Source organism: Helicoverpa armigera, chromosome 1, assembly GCF_030705265.1.
Source record: "Helicoverpa armigera isolate CAAS_96S chromosome 1, ASM3070526v1, whole genome shotgun sequence".
Lineage (NCBI taxonomy): Eukaryota > Metazoa > Arthropoda > Insecta > Lepidoptera > Noctuidae > Helicoverpa > Helicoverpa armigera.
Window position 1 is genome coordinate 3,304,019 of NC_087120.1, and position 17,110 is coordinate 3,321,128.

Here is a 17,110-nt window from a genome sequence, read left to right on the forward strand (position 1 = left end):
TTGAACGTCGTGAATACCACGGTCCATTGCATTGTTAGTTATGCGCTGCAAAGCAAAGTGCAAATGCATTGGTTGATTGATTGATTGCTTCGTTCATAACAGGACACGCGACAGTCGGTTTTACGCTATTGTAGCTATAGATTGGCGAAGCAGGCATTGCTCAAATACTTTCTCCTTCGTTGAGATAACCACACATACATATTTATTAGTAAGTAGGTATATAGAAATCCGTGTTCTAGGTGTAAGTAGGTACATAGATATTCCTGGGATTAATCATTCTAATATCTACCGTATCATTTGCTAATTTTTAGTCTTATTAGTTAGGATACTTATTCCTACGATCAGTAGTAAACGGCTGATACGATGGTGACTTATTTTCTTCTGACTCATTGCAACTCTTTGAGGCTGTGATTATATTTACTGCAACCTACATCAATTATGAAACTTACATTAAAGTATTTCTAAAGTTTTTAATGAAGTAAAATTATTTGTTTCAACCACTGGATGAATAGTCAATAATAATGAAAACCAAAAATATAACCTTATCGGGTGGTCACATGTGAATCGTAGGGTGTCCATGCAAGTGCACCTATTAAAACAAATGGGTAAAAGGGTGTAATATAATAAAATAGTAGTAAAAAATGTGACGAGACGTTATTTATGTAGTTTTACAGCAATTTATTTACAGCAACAAATATGTTAACAGCTTGATTTGGAAAGTAGGTATGCTCGAGATCTGAAATAACTGGGTGCGGTGATCTTAATCTTGCAAGAAAATAATTATATTATATGTAGAACAGAAACAGAAGATAAAATAATAAATCTTTTAATGCTCTTGTCCTCTCACATAGATCCTAATGATAATTATTAGGACCTGAATAAGTTTGTTAAGTTTTATCTATGGTTCTGCTCCTAACTATCGAGGAGTTCCCTCATAAGAAGACCAGGGTCTGGGTTGGAGCATCAAGTTTTTCTATGTTATTGTCATCGAAACTATTATGCCCGTTAAAAATTTCAAAGTCTAGACGTATTTACACTACTACTAACGTGGATTTGTCATTCATGAACCTAGAAGGGGAATGGCTTGTAAAAAAGATAAAACCTTGCAAATAAAATTAATGTGGGCCTTAAAAATACATATAGATTATAAAATGTGTTGTTAAAATAGTAAAATATTTTTGACAAACTTTGGGGTTGGCCAGAAAGGATAAATTATAAAATATGCTTTTTGCTCTAAACCAACTATAAGTAATTTATAAACCCCTATAAAAATTAAACGCTTTTATTGAATCACTCAAGAAAGTATAATAAAAAATAGAACGGAATTTTACAGGAATTTCTAATTTTTTAATACAGCAACATTATGACTTTTTTTTGACGACAGCGCCAACTGGTGGATATTTGGTGTAACTTCATATTGATATCTCTGGCTCTATGTTCATGTTGTAATTTATTCTAGTAATTTGTGCTTCTTGCTGACAAATCCAATGTTTATTAACTATGTGCTCGTGTTTGGTTTATTCTCGGCTTTGAGAAATTAAAAATCTTATCTCCATGTATATGTTATGCGGCAAGTTACTTTCAAAACCAATGACATTAGATGAACTCGATGTGCGTTTTGGCCATTTTACTTGGCTTGCGTTGGTGATTCGTACATAGTCACGTGACCGAAGTAGTTTTTGGATCAATGGCGCCAAATGTCTGTTACAGAAAATGTATGTGAATTATGAGGTATTTCAACATAGTGCATTATTGCAAATTGATATACAATTGACTTGATGTATATATGATATACATTCATAGCGAAGCGATGGAGAAAATGATGCGTAGGACTCACGTCAATCTGGCAACAAAACAGTGCTGCTATCTATGTTGTCAACTTTGTTATGTAGCCTACAATGGAGACTATTCGTGAGATAAATATTTACGGTTAATTAATATAGAATGAAGTTATTGGATTCCTTAGTTGTTTACTGTGAGTGCATTTTGTAAATTATCGGTGGCTGCATGTGAGTTGATCGAGGGGCGGCTGATAAATATGGCTCGCCGCTATTTACAGTCTCGGCCCGACCACTGGCCCGCCATACATTTTACTCGTGCAATAAAGTGAAACGTCAAACGGGATTGTTATTCATTTTCGTACATAGTGCAAGAAAATACCATATATTTCGATATTGATGCATCATATGGTGTAATCAGCAGAGATAAAACACAAACATACTGCTAGAACACCTGTACATTTTACATTGTTGAATCCTGAAATGACATTTTTGTTCTGACCGTCAAAATGCTTTTGTATCGAATAGTTTCGGATAAAAGGCTTCAGTACTAGAAGCCAATGCTGCAATACGTTAAGATGGTGTTATTAATGGTGAAAGCACGTTGTTTTGTTGTTTGGCTAACTGTGTTCACTGTAATTAGTATGTCAAAACTCAGTGTGTGATAGTGTTGTGTGAATACTTTGGATGATTGTGAACATGCTTAGAGGAGCACAATGAAGAGCTCCCAGTGATGATGAGGGTGACAAGCAGGTATAAATCAGACATGTTGTTGTTTCAGGTTTACGGAACGCAAACTGAAGTGCCATGTAGTGAATGATGTGACATTCTACACAATGTTGTTACCGCGTTCTAAGTGTAAAGCAGTAGAAGGATCGTGAACATGTAGGTTGTGGACTAGTTAGCGAGATGTCGTTGAGAGGCACAAAGCGGTCGTCTGGGATGCGCGGTGATGAAGCCGGTGTATCCAAGCGCCGCAGGACGGAGCCCGAGGATGCTCTCTGGCAGCTCCGCCCAGTTAGTGACCTCAAGATGTCATCAATTTATAACAGGAGTGCCTCAGAGGCACCCGCTGAACTATTCAGGTTTGTGTGATACGTTTGAATTGGATGCCATTATTGGAATACAGTCTATTATATTATCTTAAGTATTAGAAAGCATTCATATATTAATTAGAGTATGTAATATATATTATGTATTAAGCACCAAACCTCTGGTTTCTGTAACTTCTACATAAACAAACTATTGTCACAGTTCATATCAACTTAGGATTCTTGTTGTTTGTGGTCATGATAAGCTATCTATAATATAAAATATCTAAAACAAAAGCTGGCATGAAGAGTGACAGACCTCTTGATTAGGTTTTCAGAAACCAAGTAACATTTAGTTCCAGATATTGTATATTATACTATGTTCATAGTTGTTAGTATTTTTATGCTGTATAAATAGCTGTTTGCCCCTGCCATTTTTGTCATATTTACTAGCTGTTGCGAATAATACTGACCTGCTCAAAAGTGATTCATAGAAGTACATTACTTAATTTTGCTAAAGATTGTTTGAAAACAAAAACACAAGCTGCAGCTGAGAATTTTTTTTAAATCACACAAGAATAAATTAAAACTTAAAATACTACAGTTTAATAGCATTTTGACTACAATACAATTGTCTATAGTCAACAACTTGCATTGCAGTTGCCATAAAATATTGCACCCATGCGAATTTGCTTTAAATGAACTGGGTGAACTTGCTGTGCTTAAATAATGTTGTGCAATAAGCATTTTGCTGAAATTGATAATATTACATACTTAAAGATTTTTGAAAAATTAATGAAATATAGATTTGAAAGCAAATAACTTAGATTCAGTTTCATTGCTGTGCTGTAAAATCTGTTATTAGATAATATAAAATGAGTACATCATTATTGTAACTTATAAATGTTGTTATTTAGCCATGTGTAGAAATAATTTACTCTGGATCTTATGAACTCAACTTGACTAAGATTTTAATGAGGAGAGGAATAGTATTGCGACTGTTCTATGAATATTGTGCCTGTTTTTTGCAAAATAAATATAAATCTGTGTCTACTGTAGTAGGATAGTTGTTAAGACGGATAAAACTAAGATATGAGAGAATGTGCATATGGAAATTAGGATAGTAAATAACAAATGAATGTTGCAATGTTAAATATAAATTACACTATTATTTCAAAAGCAGTTTATTAGACACACTTATCCTACTGTAGATTTAAACCCTATTGATGTATACTGCGGTTATTAATACAAAGTAAATTCTATTACCTTATGTTTAAATTACCACCAGATATAGTACCATATAAAAGACAAAAATAGTGAATGGTCACCCAAATTGGACCTGCATTTTAATATAAAATTATAACCAAAGTTTTAACTCCTCCTAATATTTAAGCAAAACTGAATGATCACCAAATCTTAGCTAACAAATGAATTAATGCAGTACTTCTGCCTAAATAAACCACAGTGATTCTCTAAAAATGTGGTTTATTTCCAAATGAAGTATTATGATGCCATCATCTCCAGAGCGGTTTCACAACTATGTTAGGGTTGGCATTCACCGGATGCAGCTGAGTACCAGTGTTTTACAAGGACCCACTGCCTTTCTGACCTCCTCACCTCAGTTACCCGGGCAACCTAGTACCCCTTGGTGCCACGGACTTACGCACTTCTGACTACCATAATGACGGCCAAGGATGTTAAATAAAGGCTGAGACCTACAATTTACATGAATATAATGATGCCATATGTAGTTATATCTAAAACCATATTTTAAAGTTTGTTTTTATATAATACAACCCTGACAACTGTAGTTAAAAACTAGCTATGTGAGTTTTAGACTTATGGCACCCCGACTTGCCTAATTTTGGTGCAATCTATGTTAGGTGATCATTTACTATTTTTATAGATCATTTTCCATTGTTGGTGTGATTACAATTTGAAATGCAGTAGACAAAATTTACTGGTACTATTGTAATTTTAGACTTAACTATTACAGAATTAAGGGTATCAAAACATTGTATGGTGGTCTTTATTATTATTATCATTTAATCCCTATTTCATATTGTAGTAATGTTATCAGTTGTACATCCTATTAATATTATGATGGGATTTGCATCCTCTCTTAGGGAAATTCATTACAAAAAAATGTCCTAAACATTTATTTAGTTATCTTTTCTCATTGGTTATTAGTCAAAACAGTTTCTTATTGTTTTGTTATGAAACAGAAAAATTATTAAGTTTTGAAATGGTCAAAGAACTGCTATGAGATGATCCTGCCCAAGTAGAATGTTTAAGAACATGATATCCTTAATAATAGGTTATAATTGGAAAAAAATTATGCCTACATACTTACATAACTATGGTTCATATCCATATAACCCAAAATACTTTAATGAGGACTTTAGCCCTTTTCCGTCAATAATCTTAATTTATGCATTATAATAAGTCACTGCTAACTTAACATAAAAGTTGGTTAAAACCATGCCTAAGGCAGTTGCAAGTTATTAATGATACGCAGATAGTAAATAATCGTTGCTATTACAGAAAAGTACATAAGTAAGCTTCTGGTGACGCAGCGGTTGCCAAAGTAACACGAGCACAGGCAGATGAAAGCGTAGATGGCTACGAACAGCATCGAGGGATCATACTCTTCTTTGTCCATATTGCTGGTATTCGAGTACTTCTTTCTGGGTATGGTATCTGGCCACCTAGAAAAGAAATACTTTGTTGAACACATAAAAATACTTTTGGTGGTAATACTGCCAAGTATAAGGTTGGTTTTTAAACCCCAAAAAAGATTATTGAGTTGAGACTAAGATTATTGGTAGACAGGAAAAAGCTTCACAACGAGATGCTGTATTAAAATTCAGAATGCAATTTTATCATTGTGCTACCTGTACATTCAAATCAATTTAATCTTTAAAGTGACAAAAAACAACAGAGTACTCGGTTTTTCTTTATATTACATTATCTTATTGTTTCTAGTCTATGAAGAATTTCTTGAATCTAGTAGCCGCTTTCACCACAGGGACTCTAAAAATGAATAATAATTATTAATTATCATTCAAAAACAATATTTTGCAAAAAAAAATACAACTATGAACATTCTCTCACACTGAAGTTAAAATTGAGCTTATGCTGGCAAAATTACTCTAGACATAGATATAAGGGTTATTGTAGAAATTGTTATTATTGTGTACTATGCGAATTGTATTGTTTATCTATTAGTATTTTATTGTCAATCAATCATTTTATTCATCTTGCAATCATCATTACTATAATGTAGAAGATTATGTCATAATGTAACTTCCATCTTTAAATTTTATTGTTAGGTATTGCTATCAAATATTCTGTCATTCATTAGGATAGAATCTGTATCATTGTCTTGAAAATTCTGCAAATGGTATTTGTACTAACTTATATATTACTTTCATTGTAGAAATTAACCAAATAAGAAATTTTACTAATCTGTCTAACAAAAATTGCTAAAGGGACTTAGGATGTACATACTAACTCATTAATTATATTTATACATCATTCTCATCAGCTTGAAACACAGAAACATATTAATCTATTCTGTTTTGTATCAATAGGAAAATTTTTTAATGGTGCTATCAGACATGTATTTGTGATACTTGCGTTAGTCTACAAGGTGATGGCATTCACATTATAATACTCTTTGGAAACTCATGTTTTAAATACAGTGTGATGTCTCAATGATTCATACTATTTTCTTATCATGGTCACTGCATGGTTCAAGCAGCTGAAGTCAGCTTAGCATGTAATACTGACATATAGATCCTAGTTATCAAATATTTATCCGGAATTGCACCGACCGTGGTCACGGGAACAGCTAGCAGCCTCTCCGTGAAACGCTGTTTTTTAAGTAACCTTACAAATTTCATAATTATTTTGAAAGACAAACATACTTTAAAAGTCGATGCAATTTGAACGACACGTCAGGTGACAAAGACAAAGGGATTGTACCACATATATATGGATATCCGTAGTAATTTATCGCCTGTAATGCCAATAGTTTATAAACATGGACAAACACCCTAGAATATATCGATTGAGAATGATACGAACAAAGGTGGAAAGCTGTGGCAACTAACTGCAATTAATTACAACATCTCAGAAAAGATTAATATGTAATACAAACTAACAAGATTTTACAGACGACTCGACATCCAACAATATCGCGTCTAAAATCAAAATCTTCAACAATTGAATTGGTAATGTATTCTGATTTTGATCTACATAATCTAAGTCGGGTATCTGATATCGCGTTGTCTGTAAAATGCCATGGGTTTGGTGAATAAAATAACAAAATGTTTTGGAAATGCTAAGTGGATGTGTGTGTGCGAATTTCAGAAAGGACCTTATCAGCGCCATGAAATTGCCCGACAATGAGCCCCTGACACCATCTTCGTACTGGATAATAACTGACACGTGGAAGCAGGACTGGGAGAGAGGAGTTCAGGTGCCGGTCAACCCTGACTCCCTCCCCGCGCCTAAGGTCAAGATCATTGACAATCCACCGCCACCCAACTTTCAGGAATTCAAATTGTAAGTTCAACTTTTATAAACATCGCTACTACATTTTCCAACTTTCACTTAAGAAGCTTTTAAAGGCTTTCTTTAAAAACTCTTCTATAGGGGAAGGTCACGGTTTTTTTGTGACTATAACTTTCTTCCACAACACTGTGAGAAGTTATTTCGGTGGTTACAAAAGTGTAAGCTGATTAAAGCAGTTGTTGTTCATTTGTAAAAATCAGCAAAGGATATTTTTTACCGAATTCCTAAAAAGGAGGAGGTTCTCAATTCGGATGTCTTTCGACTTCTAAAACGCAAGAAAAAGCTGTTAGGTGCATCGCCCTAAAAGTCGGTGGCGAAATAAATCTTTGTAAAAAGTTAAAAAAATATATTCAAATTCCTTTATGAAATAGGCTGGTAGTATCGACGATATATTTATGTAGTGCATATGGTGAACACTCATTGTGTACTACTCAATAGTGATGAAGGCAGGCACTGGCCATTAGGTGCGGTTTTAAAATTGCTTCATTTTGGATGTGTCAATAATAATTCTAAAATAATAATTCTAATAATTCAGTAGGCAATGAATTAGCTTATGTTAAATTTCCATGTTGTTATTTTTTTTAACAAAGGAGTACTGCAGATTTTCATTTAGTTTCTACTGGTCTACGTAAACAGCATAACTTTGATCCACACAAACGCTGTAGTTACACGGTGACGCCCACTTTTTGACGCCCTTTATTAGTAGTAGATTGTTTATGGAAAATATAGTTTTAGCTGTTTGAAAGTTACAATTGTTTATTACATTTTCAACGCTTAATACTTTTCTTACGTTTTTAAAAATATTTATATATCTTTTATTTTATAGAAGTATTCAATATGAATGCGGCCTTAACAATTTCAAATTAAGTACAGGCGTTTGCCCCGCCCAGACCCATCTCACTCTGTCAATACCGGAAAAATTGCGTGAGATATACATAGTACTCGTTTGTAAAAAAAATACTACAGGAATATCATTAAAATTCGATATTAAAAGAAGGTATTTATTTAAATATTTTTCGACTGCCACCTGAAAATATAATATAATAACTTAAGACTCACCTTAGATTGCCACTGTATCCAAATGTCCCTGCAGACACGATATTTTCTTTTATTAATATGCTTTGTTTATCCAACAGGCCTAAAGACAAATACGTGCACCTGAGTCGCGATGCTCACTACCATTCGGACAAACATCTACTGAGTCAAACGCCGGCGCGTGCCGAGGCCGCTTGCAGTTACGACTTGGATGCCACTGACACCGCGTGGCTAAAACTCCTGAATGCAGAGCGCGCGAGGGCGGGTGCCCCACCAGTCACCGAAGACCAACTCGAAAAAGTCATCGAGGAGTTGGAGGTAAGTCCTTATATCTTTTTCCACACAACCGATTTTCGACCTTAAAAGAACGTGGGTTACGTTTGATAACGCGTTTGATACTACTGCGCATTCGCCGCCCCTAAGGTTTAAAATTGCTGTTTACATGACGACCGTTAGTACAGTTTTGCATTTACGAACATCAAAAACGATTTTGCTAACGCAAATATAGACGTATGAACTGCACTGAGATACATTATCACATGGATTTACATAAAACCTACGTAAGGTTGTGACATTGTAAACTGATGCATTTTTATTCACGTTAATATACGGAAGGGTACCTTAGGGTCACGTTTTATTCCACGTGTAATAATAGAGGAGTACTTTTGTAGCCGATGCCGAAATCAAAACTGTCTTAGTTTCGGCCTAGGAAACAGCATCCAACATCTTTTAATAATCGTAATATTACTCGAATAAAAGCTCTGTCATAAGGCAACACTAGCATAATTATTTATTATTTAAAAGAGGATTCGAAGCAGTAGCCTTTTGCTGTTGGCACAGTGAAGGTCTCGTCGTTCCAGTTATTGTGAATCAGTTAATTTAATTCAAAAAAGTAGTTCAATAAACATTAAGACAGTAAGTAACAAAGCTTTTCCAAGCCCCTGTCGGTCCGCATAACAGCGCAATAGTGCAACCAATAAATATATAAAAATCTTCTCATTTTCCTGCCCCAGTTTCATCGATAAAAGAATAAGATTCAAGGGCACTGTTGCTAACGGGCATGTAACTAAAAAAACTTCATTAAGCCTAATCTTTTCATATAGGTAGTACAACCCCAATGCATTTTGTTTGATGTCGAAGCCATAGGGAGATCACGACGAAGGGAAGAGTTTTAATAAACGGCTACACATGTTAGTGTTTCAAGGTCCCTTGTAACCTTATTTTATTGATGTGTGTACATGAGTGCCCAATTTAGGTAGTTGACTAACTCTAAGTAAATTATGTTGCCATAATCATTTAGTAAAGCGTCTTAAAATAGTTTCACTTTAATTTATCATTTTGATGGGACAATTGATTTCATTTTTTTATTGCTAATATAAGCTAAATAATATCAACGTCATAGCTTGTATTTTCATACTAATTGCAGTATGAAAATACAAGCATTAGTAACTGTTTTTGTCAGTTCAATAAAAGTTATAAATTTGACTCGTTGTAAACTACCGTATTAGAACTGTTAAAGCTAATTAAAATCGCCGAATTTATATTGGCTCGCAATTAATGCTGACATAACCACCCGGTTGATATTACACTATCCAAAACAATCATACTAACAATTTGTAACTAATATAAAAATACTGAAGATGGTGCACAATTTCCAATACAACATCTTATAATGAAAGTTATAAAGCAAACCGCATCTTTCATTCATTAGCAACAAAAGTGTACCGAAGAAATTTTGTAACTATCGAAGAAGTTTTAACAACGTCAAGAGTTAGACAAATCTCTACATACTCCCCTCGAAATTTCACAGGTACATACGTGTAAAGGTACGTTTTGAATTCTAGCTGACGACTGCCACTGTCAACTTCACGCGACTGCATGAAATCAGTCGATACCTGACAGCGACTGCACATGCTGTTGCCACTTCGATCTCAATCGGTTTTATAAGATCCGTAACTACACACAAGCCATTACGTTAATCTGCGGCTGATATCAAGCATTTGCTGAACGTGCATTTCGTAGTTGCAGCCGGCAGCTAGCTTTCAAAACGTACCTTAATCGTCGAGCTGTGATCCCAACGACATGGTTAAGATAGCATCGACATAACTTACGTACGACGTACAGGCTCAGGTCACACGGGACCAAGGAGTTTCTATGTATTTATATTTGACATTGAGCGCAGTTACAATGTTGTGCGCACCTCGGTCACATTGATTTTGGCTTAAATTGTGGAGAACGACTCAGATTTGTGCAGGTACTGGTAACCAGATCATATTATACTAAGGCTCAAGTTTACTGACGATTGGACGTGAAAATTCATAGTAAATAGTTATTTAAAAAAAAAAAAACTGACGTTTATATTGTCGGTGAAATTTTGCATCAGTCTTTTGATGAGCCATCGCGTATATGGAAATATTACTAATGTATTCGGTAGTAGACAACTAAAAATGAAAATAATAACCTGAAAACTTCTTAATAACTTATGATTTAATATTGCACACATGCAGTGCATGTTTTGTAAGTGAACAAAAGCACCAAGTAATAAGTTACTAGCGACGTTTAAATATTTCTTCAAAGAATACCCCGTGGAAAATTTTAATTTAAAGGTGTTTTTATTAAATAACTAAAGAAAGGAAGCACAAGAACTATTCTTAGCATTAAAGGACTTTTACTACTTTACTACTTTTGCTTCACTTCATTTTACCTCGTAACCCAGTAAAATACTATTTAATCATGTTTATAATATCAATGGACATCTATGTCACTCTAAAATTGCTCTATAAATAAATAGCACTTTCATCAATAAGTGTTGGAGGCTGTTCCGTGGTTCCGTGGTTGGTCGAAGTGTTCACATTCATTAGACTCATGCCGATGCGGTTATAGCCTACGTTGCGTAGCTATTGTAGGCGCTACGTCGCTACGCTGCTACGACGGCGACACTACGAAGCTACGAAGTTATTAAAACAGGACTTAATTACGTCCTTTATGCAGAGAGTACTTACAATTTTTTTAACCATATTTGAGTCCATGAAACTAAAACAACATAATGTAAGTTATTAAAAAACCAGCCACAGTCGTACCATCATACTTGAAAATCGAGCAAAAACCAAACCATATCTCTTTATTTTTTTAGTGGCTACAAAAACAGTTTACACTGTGTAAAAACAATTCATTTTACTTTCACGAGATTAAGCCCGCAGGCAGATAGTCGGACGGTCGACAGGCTTAGTACCACTCAAAGGGCTTGCAGCCCTAAACGTATGGGGAATGCACCCGGTGAAATGTAATGAGTTTGTATTGCGCTGGTCAATGTTCATGGCAGGCCCAACAACCCTTTGATATAATCAAAGTACATATTATTATTGACGTCCAAACAGAAATAATTAATAAATCTTGACATGGTGAAATTGGTACTCTAGCATTTTTACACAAATTGCTGACTTAATGTGTTACTCTTAAGGTGTACTTTAGTTTGAAATGACGTCCCCTCAAAGGATGAAATCTAGGTCCCCCCTTCAAATATAATTCGCGGGAGTACCTACGTATTGTATAACAAAGATGGACAGTGATCGCCTAGTATTTATTTTTGAAGCTAAATCATTGATGATTGTTTATTTCTATGTCATTAGTTTTACTTCAACGAAATTACATTAGATAAGTGAGCCCCCGCTGTTATCTCGAGACATGTCGAAACAATTTGATAACTACTGAACTAGGTGAATAGTTGTATGTAGCTGCAGGAATGTGTGGGGATAATTGGCGTGATGGTATATTCAGTTCAGCGTAATAACGTTGTTTACTCGTGCGTTCAGATTTGAAAAGCTACATATCTCTTAGATTGATATAAAATGACGACTGTTGCACTTTAACTGAAAATACTTATAACGAATGTAAAATCCAGATCCAAATAAAAATATTACATCACTTCTAAATATTACCTATTCACGTTATTAGGCATGCACGTGTACATTGTAGAGGGAAATTCATCCAGACTAATAACACTGTATGAAACAGATCACTTTAATTGATTGGCGCAACTCACTACCAAAAGTTTGTGCGCGGGGGGAGATAGGTGCGGAGGTGACAGCTACATGCGTTTATACTAAAACCTATGTGCCTGTGTAGGTACCACATACATACAAGTCTGATCCTATCAAACCACCCTCGCTGTATTACGGGTTCATTTTGACTGATTTAATGTTTATAAATCTGTATCATGAATCTAATCAGTCTGCAAAATTAATATTTCGAACCCCTGCCTTTTAATAATTTTAGACTTAATCCGATATTTTACAAGGACTAAAAGGGACGATGGTGGGCATGGATTAGGCTCGAGAAGTTTTTATGAACGTGTTTAGAGCTCCTTTTAAATAGTATTTATTTTTAAAATAGCGTTAATGATATAATGTCTGGACAAATAATGTCTGGACACATTTTCACACACGGTCGGTTAGCCCCATGGTAAGTTATTAAGTAACTTGTGTTATGGGTGCTAACACAACTGATAAACTACATATAGCTACATATATACATATTGATAAATACACATTGTAACACCCAGACCACGGCCAACAAACATGCTCATCACACACATGTCGACCGAACCGGGAATCGAACCCGTGACCTCAGGTTCGGCAGTCCAGCATGGTGACCATTGCGCCATCGAGGTCGTCAAATGATGATTTTATTATTTGCTAGAAATAGATGAGTCTTAATTAGTTACGTTAAGAAGCTTAGCACCTACTCAAAACTGTTTTTCACATTACCTATAAATTAAAAATAAAATTCATCCCCGGGTGGCTATATTTTATTCGGGTAGGTAGGGGAAGTAGTTTCCACGGGTTCCGCAGCTTGTCGTCAATATGCCGTTTTTAGAATGTTGTAACTTAGTTTATGTCCTGCCACGTGCAAAAACTATCCTCTCAACGCTAATTGACTCTAGGAATCGTAAATAGAGTTAAAAGTCTATATGAGGGTTTCGATGCTCTTTGGTTCTGTTTATTTTGTTAATATTTCAATTTAAAACGTTTCAGTTACTATGTTTGTTGTTTGTTTTTATCGAGTTAGTCAGTAGCAAGAATTAACTCAAAGTCTAAACAAAAGTTATCTAACTGAAAGGAAAACATGTAAGAGAAATAACAAGCGAATATTCACAAACATGACAAGGATTTTTCATAGAAATATGTGCAACTAAATATGTACTAGAAATGTTTATTATTTACTTGAAAATTCTAGCTCGGAATGTATCCTGCATTGCACGAGTTTTATAAATTAAAAAAATAAGCGGAAGGGAATATCTAGTTTAATGTTTGCGAATAGCGTCCGGGTTTTACGTGGAAATATATATGGATTAAGTCTCGAAGCTTATAGTACGGGTGAAAAATTGTTTGTGAGTGACGTTCGTGCCCACCGCCTCTGAGGGGGATTCTTTGTGCATCAAACACAATTTGATATACGATATTCTGTACCTAGCATTTGTACTAGGAAGAGCTTTTGTGATGCAAACTTGGTCATCGATATAACCACAAATTTACTGAGTGTCATATTATCCGGATTAAAATAATGAACGCATTCGTTTTGCGACCTATTCAAACAGGGCTATTAATCAGTTAAAATTATTACATGGAAAGCAGAAAATATTGATTTTGTCTTTAGTAGCGGCGTCATTACCAATATTATGTTGCTTTCACAGTATTATGGCAATAATCAGTAAGCTTTGAAAGCGTCGGCTTTACCAAGAATAGTACTGATGGAACTGTATGGCTTCAAATCGAGGTTTATTGGATGGCTTGTCAGCACCAATATGCACTGGGAATTAATCCCCAACATGATTGGGTCGGGTATGCACATTGATAGATATTTACTTATGAAATTAACGTGCATTGGGCGTATGTACAAGCGTTACCCACAGCCATTTAAGTAGCTATGTCAGTTCAGTTATCTTTTAGTGTAATCACTTTTTTATATAAAAATATATCAGGTAAAGGTAAAACGAGGACTGTGAAAAATACTGTTTGCGCTGTTTAGTTAAAACTAAAATCTATCAGTCTGACACATACAGATTTACGTTTTGATGGAGTACTTCCAATTACGAGAGATTATTGAAATTGTTAATTATGTGTCCAAAATAATCATCATATTTTTCAACATAATAAATTGTATTTCAATTACTTATTTACACTGAATTTTGTAAGCAGCAGCTTCGGATTGATAAAATTTAATTAATCTGGGATGTAATAATTAGAGATAAACGAATATGTCAGCAGTCAGTTTATGGTTGCATTTCCAACTATTTTTACCACAACAAACCTATGAACTACTTGTATGCATTAATCGAAAATAAATAAACGTAAAACCTCATCTAGTTGGTTTACCGAACCGCTCTGTTCCGTAAATCAACTCGTTTTGTATTAAAAATAAACACGTTGTTGACTCAAATAAAATTCATTTCCAAAAAAATCATATTGAATAATGTTCGGTTCCGTTAGTTTTGAAGCGCCAAAAGCAAACAACTATCATGAACGTGCAAACAACAAACAGTATTTATTTGAAGACTAACTATTTTCAGTTAACAGTGTAGCGTTTAATATTTGTACACAGTACATTGTGGGGCTCTCCAAACGCAATAGGTGCAGACCAGATCCTGGGAAACAGATGTATTTACATAAATCTTGTTTGATCTGTCTGCTTCTGTTAGGCCGGGAATGTAAAACCGCGGTGCTAAGCAAATGAACATACTATAAACTGGAGAAAAATTCAATTAAAGAGCTCGCTAATGTGGAATGGACAGTTTAGGTGGATACGTTACTCATTTATGCTTCAAAGAAATTCAGCGTTGGGTGTTCTACAAGTGAATTGTTGAAGCATTTATAATATACATGATGTATTTACATATATACTTAGTTTACTAGCTGTTCTCTGCGTCCCAGGGAATAATTTCCTATACCCGGTTAAAAAGTAACCTATGTCCTTTCTCTGGCTCTAGACTAAAATAGACGAAACTTAAATAGACGGAAGTTAAGCATAACATTACTAAAGCTAATCCCTTGTCTCGATTCTTTCGACTTGTAAAAAGTTATGCACGTAAAGTTTATAAGTCAGCGTTTGAAAGTTTTGTTATCGAAGACAATTTATTAATTACCTGATTTCCGTTTCAATTGAACTAACTTACTGCTGCGGAACTTTCTTCCTTTTACACATGCAGTGAAGATCCGGTTTATGCATGGTGCTCTTTTGTCTGCCATCCTTTTTGTTGCACCAACCAGGCTAAGATATAATTAGAAATTCTGCATGCAAATAGGACCTGAGTTGTTTTCGTATTAGGAGTAGTTATAGTACCAAGCGATACCATTAGTATGGGCTCAGCACATCATGGCATATGCAGTCCAAAGTTAAATCACCATTAAAGTTGGTAGTGTAAAGTAAAATTTACCTATAGATCAATAAATGTGAATAATTAAGAGCCCTCCACACACGATTAATTATACACGTAACGTGCGGTAAAACTGCAGCTTAAGGAATCGATTTTCGGATTCGAAAAGGCCGGATTACTTAATATTTGGCAGAACTCCTGTAAAATAAAATATAATTCACTGCTTATTATTTGCTCAAAAAATAATTTTATTTCACGATATATTCATGGCTTGAAGCTCACGTCGAATTTTAATGAATAATAGCACTTCTCAAAAACCTTTGCCCTTTACTGCAGTTGGTAGTTTTTAACCCAGTTACGCGTACTGGGAAACATAAAAATAGAATAAAGGAGATCACTCTGGCTTCATACATTTTATAGGTAAAAATTAAAGTGCAGGCCGCAATGAAATTAGCGTTTCATTTTATGCATAAAATTGAAAAGTGCCCACGAGGAAAAGTGTTGTGTAATGCAGGGATGCATTTAATATTTCCAGAGTATTTTGTAAGTAGGTACCTCCTCAATTAAGACGGTTTCGCTCGGTTTAACTCAGCGCTTCTGTTCAATTTTTCACCTATTTTCTGTCATACATACAATCTTGTCTTGATAGTTACGGACACGATACACAAGTAATAGCTCAATTTAGTGCTGCTCTCTGAGATACTAGGTAGTGATAGATCCATTTGCATCGTTGCAAATGTCATCCTGCATACTGCATACAAAATATAAATAGCTTTACCTACGTACTGCGGTTGTATAACCCTCGACATTCAATGATTGATGTCAATCCCACTTAAACCTAGTACACGAATGGACCTACATATATGCAAAGTTAAGTAGCCGGTTGCCCGAATAAAACCTGAATATATTCTATTTTTAAAACGATAGAAGTATCAATAATGAAATCACATTACTTTGACAGTATTCATTTCGACCCGTTAAGCCGCCAAAAGTCACTGGTTCTGTTTTTATCCCCACTTAATTAAGATGTTCTAACAGAAGAATCGAATGTTCTGATCTCCAACTTTAAGTTCGCCTTGGACAGATCTTCGGAGCTATTTATAAAACGTCTGGCTTATTCCTATGACGTAAGCAAGGCTTTAGTTGCGTTGGCCACTTTTGTACAGTTTTCTTAGAAAGTCATTCCAAGAAATATTCAACATTATAAGGATAAACATGTAGCCGCCTATATGCGTTGTGTATTGCTGGCTTTGACGTTCTGATAATTGGCAAAAAAAAAACAAATAAACTCAGCTTATTGAACAAATAAAAAGAAA

General features: G+C 34.8%; 1 protein-coding gene across 4 annotated transcripts in view; it reads left to right on the forward strand.

The window, feature by feature from the left end:
• Positions 1–1,405: 1,405 nt before the first annotated feature.
• The window catches only part of LOC110373799 (PHD finger protein rhinoceros), a 44,427-nt gene continuing 28,722 nt past the window's right edge, over positions 1,406–17,110 (forward strand). Inside the window, exons 1-4 of one of the 4 annotated variants that reach the window (XM_021331163.3) lie at positions 1,406–1,731; positions 2,560–2,863; positions 7,184–7,378; positions 8,524–8,740. In XM_021331163.3, coding sequence (XP_021186838.3) covers positions 2,688–2,863; positions 7,184–7,378; positions 8,524–8,740 — 588 coding nt within the window. In that variant the 5' untranslated portion in view covers positions 1,406–1,731; positions 2,560–2,687. Of the gene's footprint in view, positions 1,732–1,765; positions 1,976–2,093; positions 2,372–2,559; positions 2,864–7,183; positions 7,379–8,523; positions 8,741–17,110 lie in introns of those variants that run through there. The other 3 variants (XM_021331160.3, XM_021331161.3, XM_021331164.3) reach the window with 3 other exon arrangements.